Source organism: Notechis scutatus, chromosome 5 (genome assembly GCF_049901735.1).
Source record: "Notechis scutatus isolate UNSWTSFEM ecotype Mainland chromosome 5, rNotScu1.2, whole genome shotgun sequence".
NCBI classification, from domain to species: Eukaryota; Metazoa; Chordata; class Lepidosauria; order Squamata; family Elapidae; genus Notechis; species Notechis scutatus.
The window spans coordinates 18,376,289-18,396,225 of record NC_142013.1 but is presented as its reverse complement, the minus strand read 5'-3'; the positions used below and the strand labels follow the sequence as shown (position 1 = coordinate 18,396,225).

At 39.0% G+C, this 19,937-nt stretch overlaps 1 protein-coding gene across 6 annotated transcripts in view; it reads left to right on the top strand.

Annotated features, from left to right (window-relative positions):
* The window catches only part of ALKBH8 (alkB homolog 8, tRNA methyltransferase), a 59,658-nt gene that overhangs the window by 29,407 nt on the left and 10,314 nt on the right, over positions 1-19,937 (top strand). For all 6 annotated transcript variants that reach the window (XM_026685345.2, XM_087966221.1, XM_087966222.1 and 3 more), the window contains 2 exons: positions 5,585-5,736; positions 11,020-11,276. In XM_026685345.2, the coding sequence (XP_026541130.1) occupies positions 5,585-5,736; positions 11,020-11,276 (409 nt within the window). The remainder of the gene's footprint in view (positions 1-5,584; positions 5,737-11,019; positions 11,277-19,937) is intronic.

Below are 19,937 nucleotides of genomic sequence, written 5' to 3'. Positions count from 1 at the left end.
AGCACCCGCCGCGGTCCGCGCAGTGCCCCGGTGGGAATTAAATTGCCAACGCCCCCTTTAAGCTTTAGCAGAGTAAAGTAATCAAAAGTGATTTTTCAAGGTGAGTCTGCATGATAGTTTTATTATTTGACAAAAAATAATAATAAAAAGCACCATGAGAATGCTCTCGGGCAAAGGATTTCACATTTAAAAAATAAAACAAACAAACAAAAACAACAAACAAACCCTGCTTAACAGACAGAAAAACAGCCACAATGCTTCATCTCTAATTGGACTTTTTCTTTGTTCCCTTTCCTTTGATCAGCATTGCTTCTCTATGCTTCTTTCTAGCTAGTTGAGCTGATAGCATAACTTTGAGTCTGGCCTGTCTTTTGGCTTCAGTTGTCTTCCTCTTCAGTTCCAGATTGGCCCTCTTTGCTGCAAGCTTCTGTTTTATTGTCTTCAGTTCTTCCATGTACAATTTATGTGCCCTTCTCATATTTCTTACAAGACTTGGATTCACTGGGCCATGTTCAAGGTCCTTCCTTTGATACTGCTGTACAGCAGACTTCCCTGAAGCCTTCAATGAGTATTTAACACTTTGAAGAGCATCAAATGTCCTTATGCCAAGGCGAGATGTCTTGGAAGTTATAATGTTACCCATTAGGCTGAAAGAACTCTCAACTTGGGGTCCATGGAAGCAGCTCATGATTGCTTTCATCATCTTGAAGAGGCAAGGATACTTTCCTGCTGAAGCAATCCCAGTCCACCAGTTGTCTATTATTGCTTGGTCTGCTGCACTAGGTATCCTGGCATCACTGTGATACTGGTGAACCTCTAGTATGTAGGTCTCTACCTCTGAAGCTTCCAAGACATTTGGTAGAAGCTGTGGAAGTGCCTTCATGCACTTCAGTGCTTGGGAGTGTCCTCTCACAATGGGGTCTGTTGCTGAGAAATGAGCAAGTAATCTGTTCTTGATAGGCAGTTTTCCCTGCAAGCATTTTCCAGCTGAAACATAGGCAGACCTTGCCCTAGTAAGGAATCTGTTCTTCACCTCCTTCTTCTCTTTCTTGAGAATCTCTTTCGCTTCAAGCCCAACAAACATGTCTATACATGGTAACAAAGAAGTCTCAGCTTGGACATCTACTGCACACACTTTACAGTCACGAAGTACTTCTGGCTTCACAAAGCATGCAAAGAAGTTCTTTGTCAAGTCTACAACTTCATCATGCAATTTGTGGATTTTTGTTTCCTTCTTCTGAAACACCAGAACAAACTTCTTCAATAGAGGCAAGGAAGCACAGTAGAAATGAAGGAGCAATCTTGTGTAGCTGCGATTCACAAACAGCTTCTGTGTGATTCTTTCTTTTCGTTCTTTCCCCTCTCCTGTCATCTTCTTCTCTCTGAGCTTGACTTGAATTGCTCTGATAGCCCCGACAGCTTTGTCTCCAATATCCTTTGTGTTGAAGATACCCTTGCACAAGAAGAAAAAATGCTGACGGTCGAATAAAGGTAGGAAGGAGAAGTAGAAGATAGTATACACTTCAAACAACCTTAGAGTGTCAACTGCTACATCATACACACTAAGCCACCTGGTTGGAACGTATCTCTCTGGCATGGTGAACTTTACTCCAAGAATGATGCTCAGCTCCTCCAGGTACTGGCGAAGATCCGTAGACCATTTGAAATCATTGTAGATGGAGGTGAATAGCTCTTCTAAATAATGTTCAAAAGCACTTGAGAACTTCTTGCAAGAATTCTGTATATGATGACACACATCTCCATCAATGTCCAGGAGATGAGGAGCATGCTTTGTCCTTATCCGTGTCTCCAATCCAGCCTTTGAGCCCCTCATAACATTGCAGGAATCCATGAGAATAGACATGACATTTTCCCATGGTATGTTGTGTTGTTTTAGCAATGCATCGATTTCTTTTTCAAGATTCTCACTGTTCACCACTATCAAACTAAGTGAGGCAAAGTGCTGAATTATAACCTTCTTCAGAGAATCAGAGTAGTAGCTCACCAGGAGAGTCAAAATTTTCTTGTTGCTGTCAGAGGTTGCCTCATCAATGTTCATTGAGAACTTGCTGCTTTGCAGGTCCTTCACTAAGTCATCTTTGATAGTCTTCGCAATGCCATATTGCATTTTATATGATGCAGTGTTTCTGTCCATGGAGAGTTGACTTAGGACCTTGGGATCTCCAGCAAGAGTCTGTGACAAGCTGATCAAATCTGGTGCCAAGCTGAATGGAAGCGACTTCTCTGCAAGAAACCCCAACAGCATGGCCTCGTGGTTAGTAACTCTGTCCACGAGAGGAACCGAGGCTTGAAGAGGTGGACAAGATGGTGCTACGTTTGACTTAAGGGAAGGGTGCAAGTCATACATTGAGCTGGAGGTTGATGTAGTTGAGGGAGCAAATGCAGCTGTAAAAAGAGAGAGGGAGAGGTAAAACAAAGTAATATGACATCATAATAATGATGATGATGATGGTGATAATAATAACTACAATTATAATTATTATTATATTATTATTAACAATGTACTACTAAAATTTATGATACTATGTACTGACATTTCCTATATAATTAATATTACAGGAAAGAAATAATTTTTGAAGATATTGTGAGATTTGTCACGCTTTAAAACATTTTTAGAAGTACAATTTATGACGCATTTACTTCATGTTTCAATACCTTGAAATTATTTACAAATTTATCTTCCCTAAAGTCATAAATGTTCATAGATTTCCTCTGAGGCAGATATTGAATTGGAAGCATGATTTTTCTCCTGATCTAAACTTGCTGAGTTCACAATTGCTTATTTACATGTTGTTTATTCAAAATTGTTTGTGATCAAGTCTAATTATATGTTTATTCAATTTTTTTTGTTTGTGATGCTATATTAATTAATATGCAGGGCCATCATATACAGTAAACCAGTTTATAATAACCACTGATAAAGCTACCCTGGGCAAAAATAAATAAATAGAATAAATAAATAAATTGAAAAATAAGTTTGGATGCATTCACTAAACACTCCTTCAATCACTTACTCTCTAATTAAATTTCATCAAATAAATCAAACCAGCATAAAAACCCCATTCATAAAATATAAAATAAATGAAATCACAGATGAAACTTACCACTAAGGCTGTAATTTGTCTTCCTAAGTTTTTTCACATCCATGTGTTTCTTCTTGGTCATATGCCGCTTTATCACAACCAGGCCACCCTTTCCATAGGTGATAACACTTTCACACCAGACACAAAAAGCTTTCCCTGGTTCTGCGACTTTTCTGATGCATTCAGCTATCATGGTGCCATCAACAGTTCTCTGGGTCCATTCCCAATTCCACTTGTCACGGACAGTTCCATCAATTTTCCTGACAAGGGCTTCATCCTTTCTTTCCAAAATTTTCCACCGAGAAGCCATGCTGTTTTTGCTATCTTGTACAGGAGGTCAAATCCAGCAGTCTGGCGCGAAATGCAAGAAAATATCCACACCACGACTTTTGGGCATGCATGCAATGTATGCACGCTGCCAGCACGCGCCTCAGCGCTCCTACACTAGCTCACTCTGCTGGCTATTACGTCCTATGGGCTGGAAAGTCTTCCGTTTCAAATCAAGCCCAATCCTGGAGCCTTTTCCTTCCGACCTCACCCTCCTCCCCAAATCTAATCATCCCCCCCCCACCGCCCTATCAATGGCGAGAAGGGAGTAAAAAAAGAAAGGGAAAAAAAATCAGAATTGTTAATCAAGGGAGCTCCGGTTCCAGTCGTGGCTCCAAGCTCTTTTTTTTTTTTCCCCTCTGCGCGACTTCCCGCAGGGGAATTTTTTATTAAATGAACATTGCTTTCGCTCTCCGGAGGGAGCTGCAGCCGTCTGGCTCTTTCCACACCTCCGCATCCCCGGGAAACCTCTCCCCCCCTCCCCCGCCTCTCAGGAAGTGAGGCTGCTCTACCTGGGCGATTGGACCTCCAGAGGTTTTTCTTTAAAGCCCCTTCTTGATTCATGGAGGACTGTGGGGTTGCTCCGATGCACGTCGGTTTTCCCTACCAGCGGGTCCTCCTTTCGTGCGGAGGGTTGCGGGGAAGGCGCTCGCCCGAGAGGATCTCTCCCTCTCTCTCCCTGCAAGGTCAACGTCTGCGCTGCAGAGGAGAGGGCTGCAGCCGGTTCCTCCTGCTTGCTGAGAGGTGAGGAAGCCACGGCTCGCCCGGCGAGGTGGGAACGAGGGGCAGGAGGAGGCAAGCACACACCTGCAGCTCACTTTCCCAGCTTTGCCCAGCCCTCGCGGCTCTGGCGCGCCCTGGCAGGATGAGCGGAGGGTCCAGCGGGAGGCGCCGCTGCCCTCCAGGGCCGCGCCAGAGCCGCGAGGGCTGGGCAAAGCTGGGAAAGTGAGCTGCGGGTGTGTGCGTGCCTCCTCCTGCCCCTCGTTCCCAATTCTCGCCGGGCGAGCCGCGGCTTCCTCACCTCTCAGCAAGCAGGAGGAACCTCCTGCCCTCCTCCGCAGCGCAGACGTTGACCTTGCAGGGAGAGAGAGGAGAGATCCTCTCGGCGAACGCCTTCCCCCACAGCCCTCCGCACGAAAGGAGGACCCGCCGGTAGGGAAAACCGAGCGCGGAGGCGGGAAGGACGGGCTGGCTGGCGCTAACCTCGCTCGTTCTCCCCACGTCGGGCTAAGGGTGGTTTCCGCTGCGAGCGGCTCAGACCCCAGGGCACCTTCCACCTTCTCCTGGAGCAGCCCAGCCTCACCTTTCTCCGTTCTCCCCCTCCCCAAACCCGGACTAATTCCAAGCCTCTGGAGTGCAAGTTTCAAACCCACTTTGCAACGAGGTTCGCTTCCTTCTCGCATTCGCTCCCGCATCTCCACCGCCCGCCCCGCGTGCGCTCTTTCGGGCCGGCCAAAGAGACCCAGCGCCGCGCACCAAGAAATCGCACACACACACCCAACACCCTTCCTTTCCAGCCGGTGGTGTGGATCAGCTCCGGAGCTGGGCAGCTGCTTCCCTGCTCCTGACTCAGGGGACCTCCGAGGGGAGAGGAAGGAGGAGAAGAAGGGGGGCGCGATGAAAAAATTTGAATTCGATTTTAATCGGAAGAATATCATGTATGCAGATTCAGGAACAGATTATGAAGTTTTTCAGATATTTTTTTTCTTGAATTTAATGAGGTTTTGCACATCTCTTTTGTTGTAACAAACAATTTATCTATTTAACATTAAGCTCTGAAGTTTAAATCTAAATATTCCCTATTTACCATCCTTATTATGGTATGATAAGGTGATTTTTCTGCTACTTCTGTATACAAATGGGATCAAAGGTTTTGTTATGGAGTGCTTTACTTAGCTAACCTTCCTTTTTGGTCACTATCCTTGTTTGTGCTACTGTCCTTTGACACTTACCACCTGAATTAATTGGGAGGAAAAATTAGTGGTAGATAAAAAAAAGATTCTGTCTTTGCTGAAATTGTTCTAAATATTCATATTCTTTAATGTTTCATAGACTTTTAAAAATCTAGCTCAAAGCATGTGTGGCAAAATGTGATATTTATGAAATATATTAAAAAAGGGAGTGAAATCCCGACCTCTGTTTTTATTTTAAAGCATTACACCAAGGAAATTTGACGTTGTTCAAGCATCAGAAGGAGAGAACGTGGGAAGCATCACTGCTGACATCAGAAAGTTAACCTTAAACAAAAGAAGAAAAAGAATATCTTTCACTTTCAGGAAAATAAAGAGAAGCCCCTGTTGCTGTTGTAAGTACTGTGCTGCAATTTGAGCCTCTTGGTGAGAATCTTTTTCAAAACAGTGTGATTTTCAGTAATCATTTTAGCTTTTGAAAACAGCAATCATATGTCCCTATTGCAGAATTGTATTAAAAAAATTTCCACCCATCTAATCATGGAATTGATATTGAATTAAGACATGTCTGATTTTTTGTGAGTTACATTGTAGCTTATCTTTACTACAGTATGCTACCTATATAGTCATCTACCTCAGAGGTGACTTTAGTTCAGGGGTGTCAAACTCGCGACCCTCGGGCCGGATGCATCATGCGCTGGCCATGCCCCCCGTTTTAGTGAATGGAAAAAAAGTTGCGATATGTCACTTTGACGATACGAATTTGACACCCCTGCTTTAGACAGTCTATAGAGGGTTAAAATAAAACAACATGATTATTAAAATAATTACCCAAAATAGTAACTGAAGAGTTCAGTAATATAATTAGATCCAGGGCCTAAAAGTCATCATTCCTTTTTCAATCATGATAAGAACAAGACAATGATGGTAAGAACAAGACAGATCTACCCACAAGGCTGGTTTAAAATTCCAGCTGCTGATACGCCTGAGAGAACATTCAGAACTTTAGGTAAAGGTAAAGGTTCCCCTCTGGCTCTAGGGGGCGGTAACTCATCTCTGTTACAAAGCCGAAGAGCCAGTGCTGTCTGAAGACGTCTCTGTGGTCATGTGGCCAGCATGACTAAACACCAAAGGCGCACGGAACGCTGTTACCTTCCCACCGAAGTAGTCCCTATTTTTCTACTTGCATTTTTTTACATGCTTTCAAACTGCTAGGTTGGCAGAAGCTGGGACAAGTAATGGGAACTCACTCTATTATGGACACTAGGAATTCAAACCACCAAACTGCTGACCTCTGTTCAACAAGCTCAGTGTAGCAACTGAACCACCTTACAAAAGGCCAAGAGTTCTAAAATTCTGGAGAACTAGAAAGCTACTTGTCTGTTTTATTAGTTCTTAGCTCTGGGGTTTCCTACGCTCTTTTGTCCTGATGGACTCATTTGGAGTTATGAGAATTTTTACTTACTATTAAATTTATATCTTTTTTATTTTTACAATTCAAAATGGTGTTCATAAGGTTGTGTATCTTCCTCATAACGGCAACTTTATGAGATGGATTGGTCTGAGAGAGAGTGCCTGGCCCAAAGTCACACAGCCAGGATCCATGCCTAAGAGTGAACTAGAACGCATCATCTTGCTTTCAGCACCTTAATCTCTCTAATATATTGTGAATATGTAGGAAGTCCTCAATTTGTGACTGTTCGCTTAAAAAACAACCTATTTGATAAAGGGAAACTTATGACGCAGAACTGAAATTCCCCACCCCCAATGGTCAAGTGACTGCACATTACTCAGCAATGTGACCTTATTTATGGCTGTTTGCAGCAAGGTCAAGTGACCACATTTTACAATGTTTTTGCTGAAAACCGACACTTAGATCCAGTTTTTGGCAAAGCAATAGCAAAAGCACTTAGACTTATCTACTGCTTCACAGTGCTTTACAGCCTTCTCTAAGTGGTTTACAGAGTCAGCATATTGCCCCCAACAATCTGGGTCTCCTCATTTTTCCAACTTTGGAAGGATGGAAGACTGAGCCAACCTTGAGCCTGGTGAGACCCGAACTGCCAAACTGCTGGCAGCCTGCAATACTGCACTCTAACCACTGCGCCATCGCGGTTCTTTGGGTTATGACTTACGATTGAAATGGACAAGCACCATTATGGCCATAACTCGAGGAATACCTGTATAAAGGAGAATATATGGTAAATCAATGTTTCTCAACCTTGGCAAGGTGAAGGTACCTGGACTTCAACTCCCAGAATTCCCCAGCCAGTCAGGCTGGCTGGGGAATTCTGGGAGTTGAAGTCCAGACGCCTTCATTTCGCCAAGGTTGAGAAACACTGTTGTAAATGTTCTCAGAGAATGGCTCTTAGGGAGGGATCTCCAAACTTTTTTAAGATTGTGGACTTCAACTCCCAGAATTCCCTAGCCAATCTTGAGGGAAATTACCAAGCATCACCCGCAGACGTTTCCCACTGCTCTTTTTCTGTGCAGATGGCACATTTCCAACAAAGCTGAAAGGCCAACTATCAATTCTTTCTATCTTCCAAGAAATGTAGATGAGGCTGTAGGCTGTTGCTTTGCTTTCCAGGATATTAATTTCCTATAATAGAAGTTAAATGGATGCTATATGAATGTAAAAATAAAATAGTTTGTTTAGCATGGTCACTTGTAAGAAGTGTCTTGGGATAATAGCTTTGTTTTCCTCTTTCAAATCGTGTACATGAAATTCACAGCCAGATTTCTTATGTTTATTTTTGTGATGGTACATTAGGCTACTGATGAAAAAGTTTGTATGGAAATAAATGGGTTATGTTGAAATACACTGTATAAAGTCTGGGCCATTAAAATTGGTGTCACTGTGGTATCATTATACATAATTACTAGCCTAGACAATAAAGGTCAACTTTTTCCCCACATAATTCTTTCTCTGTTGTTTGGCCTTGTATAAACTGACTAGGAATTCTGGGTGTTAAAATCCTAACATGGCTGGTTTAGTACATGGTTACAAAAAGCAAAGAAAAACATTGTTTGCCTTCATTGTGGTTTTCTCTCTTCCTTCTGTTTTGATCAGTCCGAAAGCTCTGAAAATCTTGGATGAAATGGAAGAAATAAATAATCCCCTTATCTCATTGACCATTTTTTCTAATTAACTTTAAAAAAAATGAGTGCATAGGTAGCTAAATTACAATTAATATTGACATTTATAATTGCTAGGAACCAGAGGAAAATAAACAGGCAGGCAGAGGGGATTCTTTGGGATCCCTGAGAAGGGGCTTCTCTTCAAATGAAACCCTTTGATGTCTCCAGAAAGGCCATTCCAGAAGGTTCTAAGACGCTAGAAGATTACAAGGACCTGGAAGTAGAAAAGAGGAGGGAGCTCCAACATACAAGTGTCCAGTAGATGGCAGCAGCAAACTAACTTTGGCCATTCCCAAACAGGCTAAATAAAGTTGGATCTGCTTAGTCTTTGGGCAGGGAACCAGCAGAAGAGTTGCAGTCTATGCTGCAAAGTTGAAAAATATCCTTGAGGAACATAATGACAAGCTTCATCCATATTGTTGGCTGGATAAATGTGTGAATGTTACCAGCCACCAGCCTGACATTTTTATTTGTTATTATATTAATAGAGAAATGTTTGGGATAGATTAGATCTTGGCCATACCGTTTACTGCGTATTATTCCTGGAATATGATTTTCATAGCAGCTAATTCACTGTAAATCATTTATTTACTTTTATAGCAGGGCTAGGCATATTTCTAATTTTGGGAACATGTTGTAGGCATTTTCCCTAAAAGGTGTGGTTAGTTTCATTGACAATTACCCAGAATAAACAATCTGGTGAGATTATTCTCTAATTTCCTCTTCGTCTCCTAAATTTGTATGTTCTGCAATATTTTCATAGTTACTATAGTTTCTTACCATAGTTTCTATGGTTAAGAATGCCTAAGACATCTATTTGAGGTTCAGAGGCAAATAAACAGATTTTAGCCCGTTGGCTAAAATTATATATATTGTGTTTAACTTATAAAAGGGTATTAGGTGGGACAGGAAGTTTGTTGGCTGCCAAGAGAGATATCTACAGACTCATTGCTTACTCCAATCCTGTTTCATAATGTCCTAATTAGGGATGACTATCTTCTGAAAATGGCAAATTTTCTAATTTAAGAGGAGTAGATCTGTTCATAAGCAACAGACTGGGGGCTGGCATTTTTATTAATGAACTATGGGTGAGCCTCCCTTAACAACTGTTCAAATTTATTGTGGTGCTGAACAACTGGTAGTTAATTGGTAGCAATGTCCTACAGTCTTACAGTTTATGACATCTTTTCTGGCTTCCTACAAGCAAAGCCAATGGGGAAGGCATCAGGAGGTTGCAAATAGCAACCACATGACATCCTCACTTAACAACGGTACAAGATTCACAGCACCATTGTGCTGTGAACAATGCCTTAATTTCTTTGCAAAGCAGTACAATCATGTCACGCTTTACAGATGTATCACTTATCAACAGAAATTCCAGTCCCAATAGCTGTTGTTGACCCAGGACTATCTGTAATTAAATTTTGCAATAAAAATTAAAATTGAAAGTTGCAGTTCGATTTGCAACTGTCTGTATTTTCTCCATTAAGAAAACAAAGCCAAAAAATATTAGAAGAAAATACACACATGGCTGGAAAATATGATAAGACAAAATATACCTGAAACCTGAGACATTTTTGTTGGGCTTGATTCCAGGAAATTACAATAAGGGTAACACATATTTGGTTCTACACATCCTAACAGCAGCTAGGATTGCATATGTACAATGTTGGAAAAGCCCAGAAACCCCCACAGACGATATTATAATCAAACAAATTCTGGAATGCGCGGAGATGGATGGGTTAACCCTAAAAATTAAAGGAAAAGAAGATTCGGACTATTTCATAACATGGAAACTATTCTATAAATGGTTAAATGACAGATATTGAGGTTAGAGGAGTGGAATTAGGTGAAATATGGTTTATAGGAGAAAGAAAAACAGATGAGTAAATATTTCTGACGGTTATATAATTGATACTATAATGGAAGATAATATATGTTATAATATGATTGATGTCATCATATTACTGCATATTTGTTTTTATATATAGATATATATATATGTTTTCTCAAGTTTTCACGGGTACTTACATGTATGGCATTCAGCTTTGTTCGGGTATTTTCCCATGTCATTGTAGTTGTGCTTTTAAAGTTGTAGCAACGTTTCGGCAGAATCTCATCTGCCATCATCAGGCTTCTGTCCATCTGACAGACGGACACAATACAGAAGCCTGATGATGGCAGATGAGATTCTGCCAAAAGCACAACTGTGCTGACAACTTTAACAAATGCCACAATGTAAGTCCAATCATCATCATCATTATATATACATACACACACACATACACACACACACACACACATACATACATACACACATACACGTGTGTGTGTGTGTATGATCATGATGATGATGATGTTTGTATGTTAACACCTTGGACATCTAGAGAGCACACTGTTCAACATAGAAAGGAAATGTATGATATAAAACAATTAAAAATATTTAAAAAAAGAAAATAAAAATTTAAAAAATGATAGTTCTGGGTCTAAAACATAGCAATTAAAAATAAATGTATCTTCCACCTTTCTTCTCCCAGCATTTCCTTCCGTATGCGACAGTCGGCATAAAGAGAGGGCGCCCTTGTTTCACAATAGCGACAAAGACGCCTCTGTGCTGGAGCAGAAGTATGTCCATGAAGTGTATGAAGACATTGCCAGGCATTTCAGCAACACCAGGCATAGTCCATGGCCACAAGTGGTCGAGTTCCTTAAAGGTTTGCCACATGGGGCAATTGTGGCTGATGTTGGTTGTGGCAATGGAAAGTACCTAGGCCTCCGCAAAGACTTGTATATGGTAAGATGATATATGGTTTGCATTTCTGTAAGCTTTGTTTATGTGAATGAAGGCAAATAATATATGTCCCAGGATAATGTTGCAGGATCCAATCTTCAGTCACTGAGACCAGAGGTATAGTCTTCCGAGATAGTGGAAGTTCTCCCTACCAGAATGTGTTCGTTTATGTGCTACATTTATATGCCATTTTAAATTTAGAACAGATAATCACTTGTAGTTGTTGGTGTCCTTACGGGCATCCCACCAAATTATAGCAGTTTATTTTATTTTATTTTTAGATTAGAGTCAAGAAACAGATTAAAAGTATGGTGAAATCCATAAATAATCAAAGCACATCTAAACTGAATAAATCTTCAGAGAACCTTTACAAGTTGTTTCAGTGCTTAAACAAACCCAGCTGCAAAATAATTTTGGCTAAGTTAGATATATGAAAAATCCCCCAAATCTTTTATTAGGGGAGGCTGTGAAAGAGGACAGGTAGTCCTCAACTTATAACCATTTGATTAGTTACCATTCAAAGTTGCAACAGCAAAAAAAAAAAGCGACTTATGACATTTTTGACACTTACGACTGTTGCAGCATCCCTGTGGTACCATGATCAAAAATTGGATGCTTGGCAATTGGCATGTAGTTATGATGGTTACAATCTCAAGATCATGTCATTGTACTGTAATTGTACTGAGTTGGCCTTGAAGAAGGTATCAGCAGCTATTAAATAAACATAGCTTAGCCCCAAAAGGTTGAATATTGATCAACCTTGATTCTCTTTGGTACAAGATCAGTAAAATATAATCTTTGCCAGGCCTTTAAGATTATATTATTGTACACTTTAATAATAAAGTGGAATTCCAATAGTTCTTATAGTTTCTGTTTCCTGATCTGTCCAACTTGACTCATACAAATCTGAAGTATGCCTTTAAATCTAACCATACATAGTCCTGGATAGGATTTTAGGCCTGTTCTTAATATTAGATTGCACAGTTCCTAGCAAGGAATTTTCTGACTATATTTACCAATCCCATTTGTTTTCTTTCTATGGCTTTCACATTTTCCCCTTGAGTGTGTCTGAAACAGCTACTTTCCATTTTCATAGAATAAATCAGGCCACTACAACACAAAGAATAGATAGTAGAATAAATCAAACCACAGTCTGGTTCACTATGTCCAGATTCATATTCGTTGTAAAATCAAATAATGTCTGCTGGAAGTATCATGTAATCCTATCCCAAAAAGTCAAGAAAATATGAGAGCACAGACAGTGAAGCAACAGGTTTTTAATCTACATCCGAAGATTAAACCATAGGAGAGATTGCTTAGCTTCAGATTAATTGGGTTTTTTTTACAATTGCTGTTCAAAGTGTTGGGCTTGATGGAGTGTAATCTGTAAAGTGAATGTATTGTCCTCCCTGGCTTCTCTAAATTTGTCCTGCCTACAAAGTCCTACTTTAAAAGGTTTTAGTTGTTCATTGCCACATCGCCCAAACCAAATATTGATTGTGGGGGCCATATGTTAAAGTCATTACCATCTAGGTGTAAGAGGTTAGGTCCATGTGGTGGGTATAATCAGGAAATTACATGTTCTCAGAGGTATATACAATTAAGTATATACAATTAATTAAAACTGGATAGCATTTTAGGAGCTAGATGAAATTACTTTCAGTTAGGGGCTGCTGGAGCTGAATAATTGTTTCACTGATCTGCAGGTTGCAAGTCTCATGTCATTTTTCATGAAGCCTCTGCCAATTTCAGATGATTATTGGATTTTTTCAGATAGGAAGAGTTATAAAGGACTTCTTGTTGCAGCTGAACATTTTCTGATCATCAGGTTCTACTGACTTTAAACAAATAAGGAACACCTGATACCTTGAAATTTAATTAAAAATGCACAATAATTTTTTTGCCTTTGCTATTTCAGACTTAACATGGTTACCAAATTAGAATTGTTTGGGTTTTTTTGTTTGTTAGAATTATATCTACCGAGATTTTTTGGATCATCATCTACATTAGCAGTAGCATGGAGTATTGTCCATAGTATGGGGTGACAGGAGATGAGAAAATAAGTTTTGAGGGAAATAAAATGTAGGCAATCCAAAGAGTGAGGTAAGTAGGAGAGAGTTTACACTGTCAGTCCATAGAGCAGTTGTGAGTATAGCAGAAACTTTCTTGCTTGGTGATTGCTTGGCGGAGCAGTGTGATAAATGTCCTTTGGTTCCATATAATTCATTGGAGCAAGAATGAAAAAAGAATTTGTTGACTTTTAGTGCAGCTGTTTCAAGAGGAAATGTGCCTTTGTAGCTATTTTTCTTGAGAATGGCCATTTTGAGGTGGTTTATAGGGACTTACTTGGAAGAAACGACTTTCTTTCCTATTTTATTTTCTTTGAAGGTCATTTTAGGAAATGGGATTATTTTTGTCTAATGAATAATAAATCTAGGTTGCTTGTTTTGCTTCAGGTAAAACCATGGGAATTTTAAGCTACAACACAGTGGGTGCTTACTTGACAGTCAAAAACAGCAAAGCTTATTTGTTAGTGTCAGTCAAGCATTGTTCTTTCCTCAGATATTGAGACTACAATAAACAACTGGCTGTATTCTTACAAAACTGTTGCAAGTCATAGTCTATGGATAATGAATGGCAAGTTTAGTCTTGACTGTTACAATGCCGGTGGAATCAGAGGTCATGGCCTGAAATGTGGGTGCATCCTCGTGCACATATAACCCTATATATTACACATAACATACATATGTACAGTGCAGAAACCTCATCTTTCCCTCCCTCTCTTTAAATGTTTTCTTACTTTCGCTGGAAGCATGAAATCAGTGTTCTGGGTCTCAAGTGATCAGCTAGCTGTTTTGAACTGCATTGCTAAGAATCTCTGCTTACGCAGCTGACAATGTTGATCAGATGGTCCCCTTTCCACATCCAAATTCAAGAACTGCATTGTTTTATTCAACTCCTGGGCCTTTAACAAAATAGCAGATTGGAAGGGGCACCAGAGGTCCTCCACTCCAACCCCCTCAACAAGCAGGAGACCCAAGTCTTTTCTTAAAAACCTCCATTGATGGAGCGTCCATAACTTCTGAAGGTAAGCTGTTCCACTGGTTAATTGTGTTCACTGTTAGGTAGTTTCTCCTTAGTTCTAGGTTGCTCTTTCCTTGGTTAGTTTCCATCCATTGTTTCTTGCCTTGCTTTCTGGTGCTTTGGAAAATAGGTTGACCCCCTCTTTGTGGAAACCTTGAAACTAAATCTTTATTTTCTTCGCTGGATCTTTGTTAATGTTTGTTAAATCCTTGAAGCTAAAAAAAAAACACCTTTCTATTAATTTCTATAGATACTTATTATCAGGAAAACAATTTGATATGGAGATGCCAAGAAATGAATGGAATAATTATAGAGATTCCTATATTATGTAGACAGTGGGAGAGTGTCAAAGGAACTTCTCATATTTAGTTTCATGTCCCTATTTTTTCAGTGAATAATACAAATCTAATCAAAGGCATCCATCATGATGCGCAGGGGGAGAAATTGACATCATCATGCAAGCAACAGAAGTTACACCTGATTTTGATGTCATGATGCACAATTGCACAATTGCATAGTTTATGCAACAGTGCCCTGATGCTCATGATATTTTAATATCATTGTGGCTTGTTATGAATGCCTGCAGCCTGGGTATTGTAGTACTTCTTTGTAGCAATCTTACATTCGGTCATAAGACGGATCAACAAACCCAACATCTACAGTGAATGGTCACCGTTGCATGATATTGCAGTAGCCAAAAATCCAAATCAAAATAATATGTAGGCTGAAATCTTATAAGAACGAAAATGCAGATGTTGTAAAATCCAATTGGATGAAGGTCATTAAAAAGGATATAATACTTTTTTTAATGAGTACATTAGTTGTCAGTTCTCCTGTGTAGGTACTGTCAAAGACAGATTGCCACAGGTGAAAAATTACAGCCTCCCAAAGCAAAAAAACAAATGGTCAATCCAATGGTGGGATTCAAATTTTTTTACTACCGGTTCTGTGAGTGTGGCTTGGTGGGCATGGCTTGATGGCATGGCTGGGGAAGAATACTGCAAAATCCCATTCCCTCCCCACCCGACTAACCTGCTTTCCAGCTCCGTTCTCCTGTGCAGGGCAACAAAAGAAGACCCAGCCGATCCGCTGGGACTCGGGAGGCAGAGAATAGATGGGGGCGGAGCCAGTCAGAGGTGGTATTTGCTGGTTCTTCGAACTACTCAAAATTTCTGCTACCGGTTCTCCAGAACTGGTCAGAACCTGCTGAATACCACCTCTGGGTCAATCTTAATATCAGTTTATTTTTGGAGGAAACAAGGAAATATTACAATTTTTAACTTTCTTTTTGTGGGAGTCTATCATTAAGATGCTCTGATTTTTCTGTCCAGTAGGTCTTGCTCAAAGATTGGAGTCTACAATGTAACTAATAATTATGTCCAAGCTACATCTTTCAGGCATAAATATGCCTGTTCATAATTCAATAGATTCCTCATGATTTAAAATAGATTGCTGAAAGCAGATGCATTGTAATAGCCGAGATTTTAATAGCAACTTACATTTTGTAAATGAATAGAAAAGAGATAAATGTGTCTGCCAAGGATGATGATGATGATAATAATAATAATAAACCTTTACTCTGAAAGACTCCAACATTTTTATGATGACAATATAGAGAAAAAGTGAAAGAGGGGAAAAGAAGGTCATACCTAAACTTCTGCTAACACAAAATGTGGCAGCCATTAGTTGTACACTCCTTAGAACCCTATTAGTCTGAAGCAGTATATAAATCATCCTGTCTGGTGCAATTTTTTTAAAAAATCACTCCTACAAAATAACTGCTAATTACAAAAGGTCGTGTTCTTGTGTTCTGTTCAAACTGTGTTCTTGTATTCTGTGACTTTAGAGAGACAATGGAAAGAAAATAATTGAATACCACCAGTTTTCTATTCCCAGAGTAGAATAACAGAATAACAGAGGTCTTCTACTCCAACCCCCCTGCTAAAGTAGGAAACCTTATCCATTTCAGATAAATGGTTGACAAATCTTTTTGAAGGCAAGCTGTTCCACTGATTAATTGTTCTAACTGTCTGGAAATTTCTCCTTCGTTCTAGGTTGTTTCTCTTTTTGATTAGTTTCCATCATTGCTTCTTGTCCTGCCTTCAGGTGCTTTGGAAAACAAGTTGACCCTCTTTTCTTTGTGGCAGCCCCTCAAATATTAGAACGCTGCTATTTCTTTTAATTACACTAGACATATCCAATTCCTGAAACCGTTCTTCATATATTTTAGCCCCCAGCCCCCTAATCACACATCTTATGGTCACTAAGGTCAAGAAATACTGCTCTAGATTGTGTCTCTTTATCAGGAGTTCATTTTTGCCCCCCTAATGAACACGTTGTGTGGTCTAAAAAAGTTTGCAAACCCTTACTGTACAGGTCCACCATGTTCAGAATGATTCTGGCAGGCCCGTGAAATCACCCCAGCCAATTGTAGTTTATTTGATAAACCATGGCTTGGTGCAATATGTGAATTAGTTCTGTATCGGCAACATACTGCCGTGATCCTTCAGCAAGATTGTCTCAGTTCCCTGCCTGTGAGCTTGATTCACCACCATCATCTCTCTCTGTTGCTACTGAATGTTCAGTGATCCTTCCCTTTGAGTTGATTTTGAATTGCTTTGCAGTGGGAAAAGTCAAGGCAATTATAGCTCCTTCTCCTTGTTCCCTTGCAGACTGCAGGTGAAAAGCGAACAGGAGACAGCAGAATAAGGGGGAGAACACCCTTACCTCCATGGCAGGAGTCTTGTCAGGTGCCCAACTCTACTCAACTGTTTTGTAATGCCCTTCTAAGCACCTTGAAACATCTCACTTTTCAGATTTGATGGAATAAATCTGGGTGGGTTTTTACCCCCACCCCCCCATCGGCAGATCATGGAAAATAGTTCTGTTGTTTTGAAATGCCTTGGAGGCATTCCAGGCAACCATTTGTAGTAAAAACCATTGATGGATGTCATTTCTGCTCCACAAAATACCAAGGGCTCGCTTGTGGGAAGCTTGGATACTCAGATTTTATTAGCAGCCAAGAAGCTAAAGTATCTTGGACATTAAAGACTAGAAACAGCAAACAGCGAAAGCTTAAAAGTATAATGCAAGTTGCCGGAAACGCATCTGCCAGCGAGATAGGCTTCTGATTTTCAATATTGCATCTTTTGCCCAAAAAGGTGATACGGCATTCTCTGTGGTGGAAAACAAAGCTTTATGTGAAGCAAATGTTAAAGGCCGATTCAGAACAAGTAGACCAATGGAATTTCTCTCTTTTTCTCTGCAGGCTGTCATCCTTCTTGCTGTGTTTGTATGCATTTGCCAGAATTTAATTTGCTTTCTCAAGATTCTCATGCTATTAGTTATAGCTGAGATATTTCTCTGGGGAGCCACATAATTTCATTTGGTGGCTGGATTTCAGAATTAGATGTAGTTCTCTCTCCATTAGCTTTCTGATACATTACATCAATCAGATTTCAATGGACTTAAATGATTTAATTCCACCTGGTGGAGTTAGTTATTATGAAGTAGAGCTAAATGCCCACAGCATCTCATGTTCCTTTTTGTTCCCTGAACTTGGATAAGTAATTAATCTCTCCTGGGTTGCATGCTCCCTTACAATTATTCTCTTCTGCATTTTCTATCTTAATTGCTACTTCGATAATAGAAATAAATGGGGCTACTGCTGAAATATGGCTACAGTCTAGGATGGAACCATAACATTTTGACTTCTTTCTTTTCTGGTCTAAAGAAACGCAGTCATTCGATGTCAAGACCAAAAATGGGACAGAAGCTATTCTTTTATATATTCTATCCTCTATTTTATTGAAAAAAATCTAAGGAAAATGGCTTTTTCAGTAATTTTTCTGAAGGATAATTTTTGTGAAGTAAAAGTCATTTGATTTTTTAAAAATAGTTGTTATCATGCAGAGGCATGAGTTCTGAAAGCATGTTTTCTAATTGATGAGGTTCATTACCTGGAAATTGACTGAAAATGGCTCTTTACTGCTAGTTATTAAATGCTACTTCCATCAACTGAGCGGTAAATTAGAAGTTACTTTCTCCTCACGATTGTATTTTAATGTTGTTGTAGTTTTTGGTGGTCATTTTAGAGCCAACTTCTTTTTTTTTTTATTTGTAAATTTTATTTGAGTTTTCACAAAGAGAAAAAAAAATACAAATAAAACATCTTTTTTGAAAGTAGTGTAATCCCGGGTTACATTTCTTCATACAGACACAAATTCAGGTTCATGCTCATTTTTATATTCTATTCCATATCTTATTACTATTTTACATTTTCTGCATAGCTTTTCCCCTCTTTTAATTTTCTCAGTTTTATTTTAATTATCTCATCTCAATTCAAATCATTGTATTTATATTTTTTGTCTGTCCTGTTTCAATTATCTATTATCTTTTCTCATTAAACAAAATTTCTCCTGTAGTTACTGATTGGAGTATGACGCCTTTATATCTTTTCCCTAAAGTTGTAACATTCAATATAATACATAACTTCCATTCGGATTCTGCTTGGTACATTCTTAAAATACACACTGTATTCTTAAAAAAGAAAAAATTATAAATGTATATAATTAAAACAACATTCCATTCCAATTCAATTCTATCATTAATATTAATATTCATTAAAGTCTTAACATCTTTAACATTACTTTTCAATTAAATATCATACTTCTATGGGAACAATTATAAGCTTTCCATAATTAATTCCCCCCTTCACTTATATTTTATAAAACATTAACTAATTAAAATGTTCCCATTCCTTCCTAATTCAATTTTCTCATTTATTTTATTTCACTTATTTTATTCACAAACATTTCACTAAATTACACTATTTTATTCCTCATTTTAATCATACGTTGTTTCCAATTTTCTAAAGTTATTTCTATTACTAATATAACAATACAATCTTATGTACCTTTACAGAATCCCTTTTTCAGTTAGATTTTCAGCCATTATCTCTAAATAGGTCCTGTTTCTCTATATCTTGCTCCGGTCCTTTGTAACTTCTTTTCCTTTCCTTCTTCCCTCTCTTCTTCTCTCTCCCCTTTTTACCCCCTTGTCTCTCTACCTCTATTTCTCTCTTCTGTATTCCCCTTTTCTGTTGCTTTCAGTATTATACTTATTTTTCGAATTATTTTTCTTTTCTTTTGTTGTTTTTTTAAGTCTTAAATTCTCCATTCTCTTTCCCCCTTTCCTTTTTCTTCCCCACATAAAATTGCTTGTTCATTAAAGATGGCTTCTTCTTTGTCCCAGTCTTCTTGTTTTGCAGTCGTTTCTTGTTGTTTCTCATAGTTCCAAATCTCCATTTCTAAGAATTGAAAAATGAAGCCAAAAGAACCCTTCCCTTCTTGTGCATCTTCTTTGTACTTTTTAAGTTCCATTTTCAATTCATCCAGAAGTGGTGCCATTGTATAAATTTTTAAACAACCACCCGATTGATTTTAGTCATTCAAATATAATAACCAAGAATCCAAAGATCACCAAATAATCCAAATACACGCAAGCTGTTTCTTTTTTGCTCTTTTTTTTCACTTTCTCTTCCTGGGGTTACTATTTAGTTGCAAAGTTTCAGTTAAAATG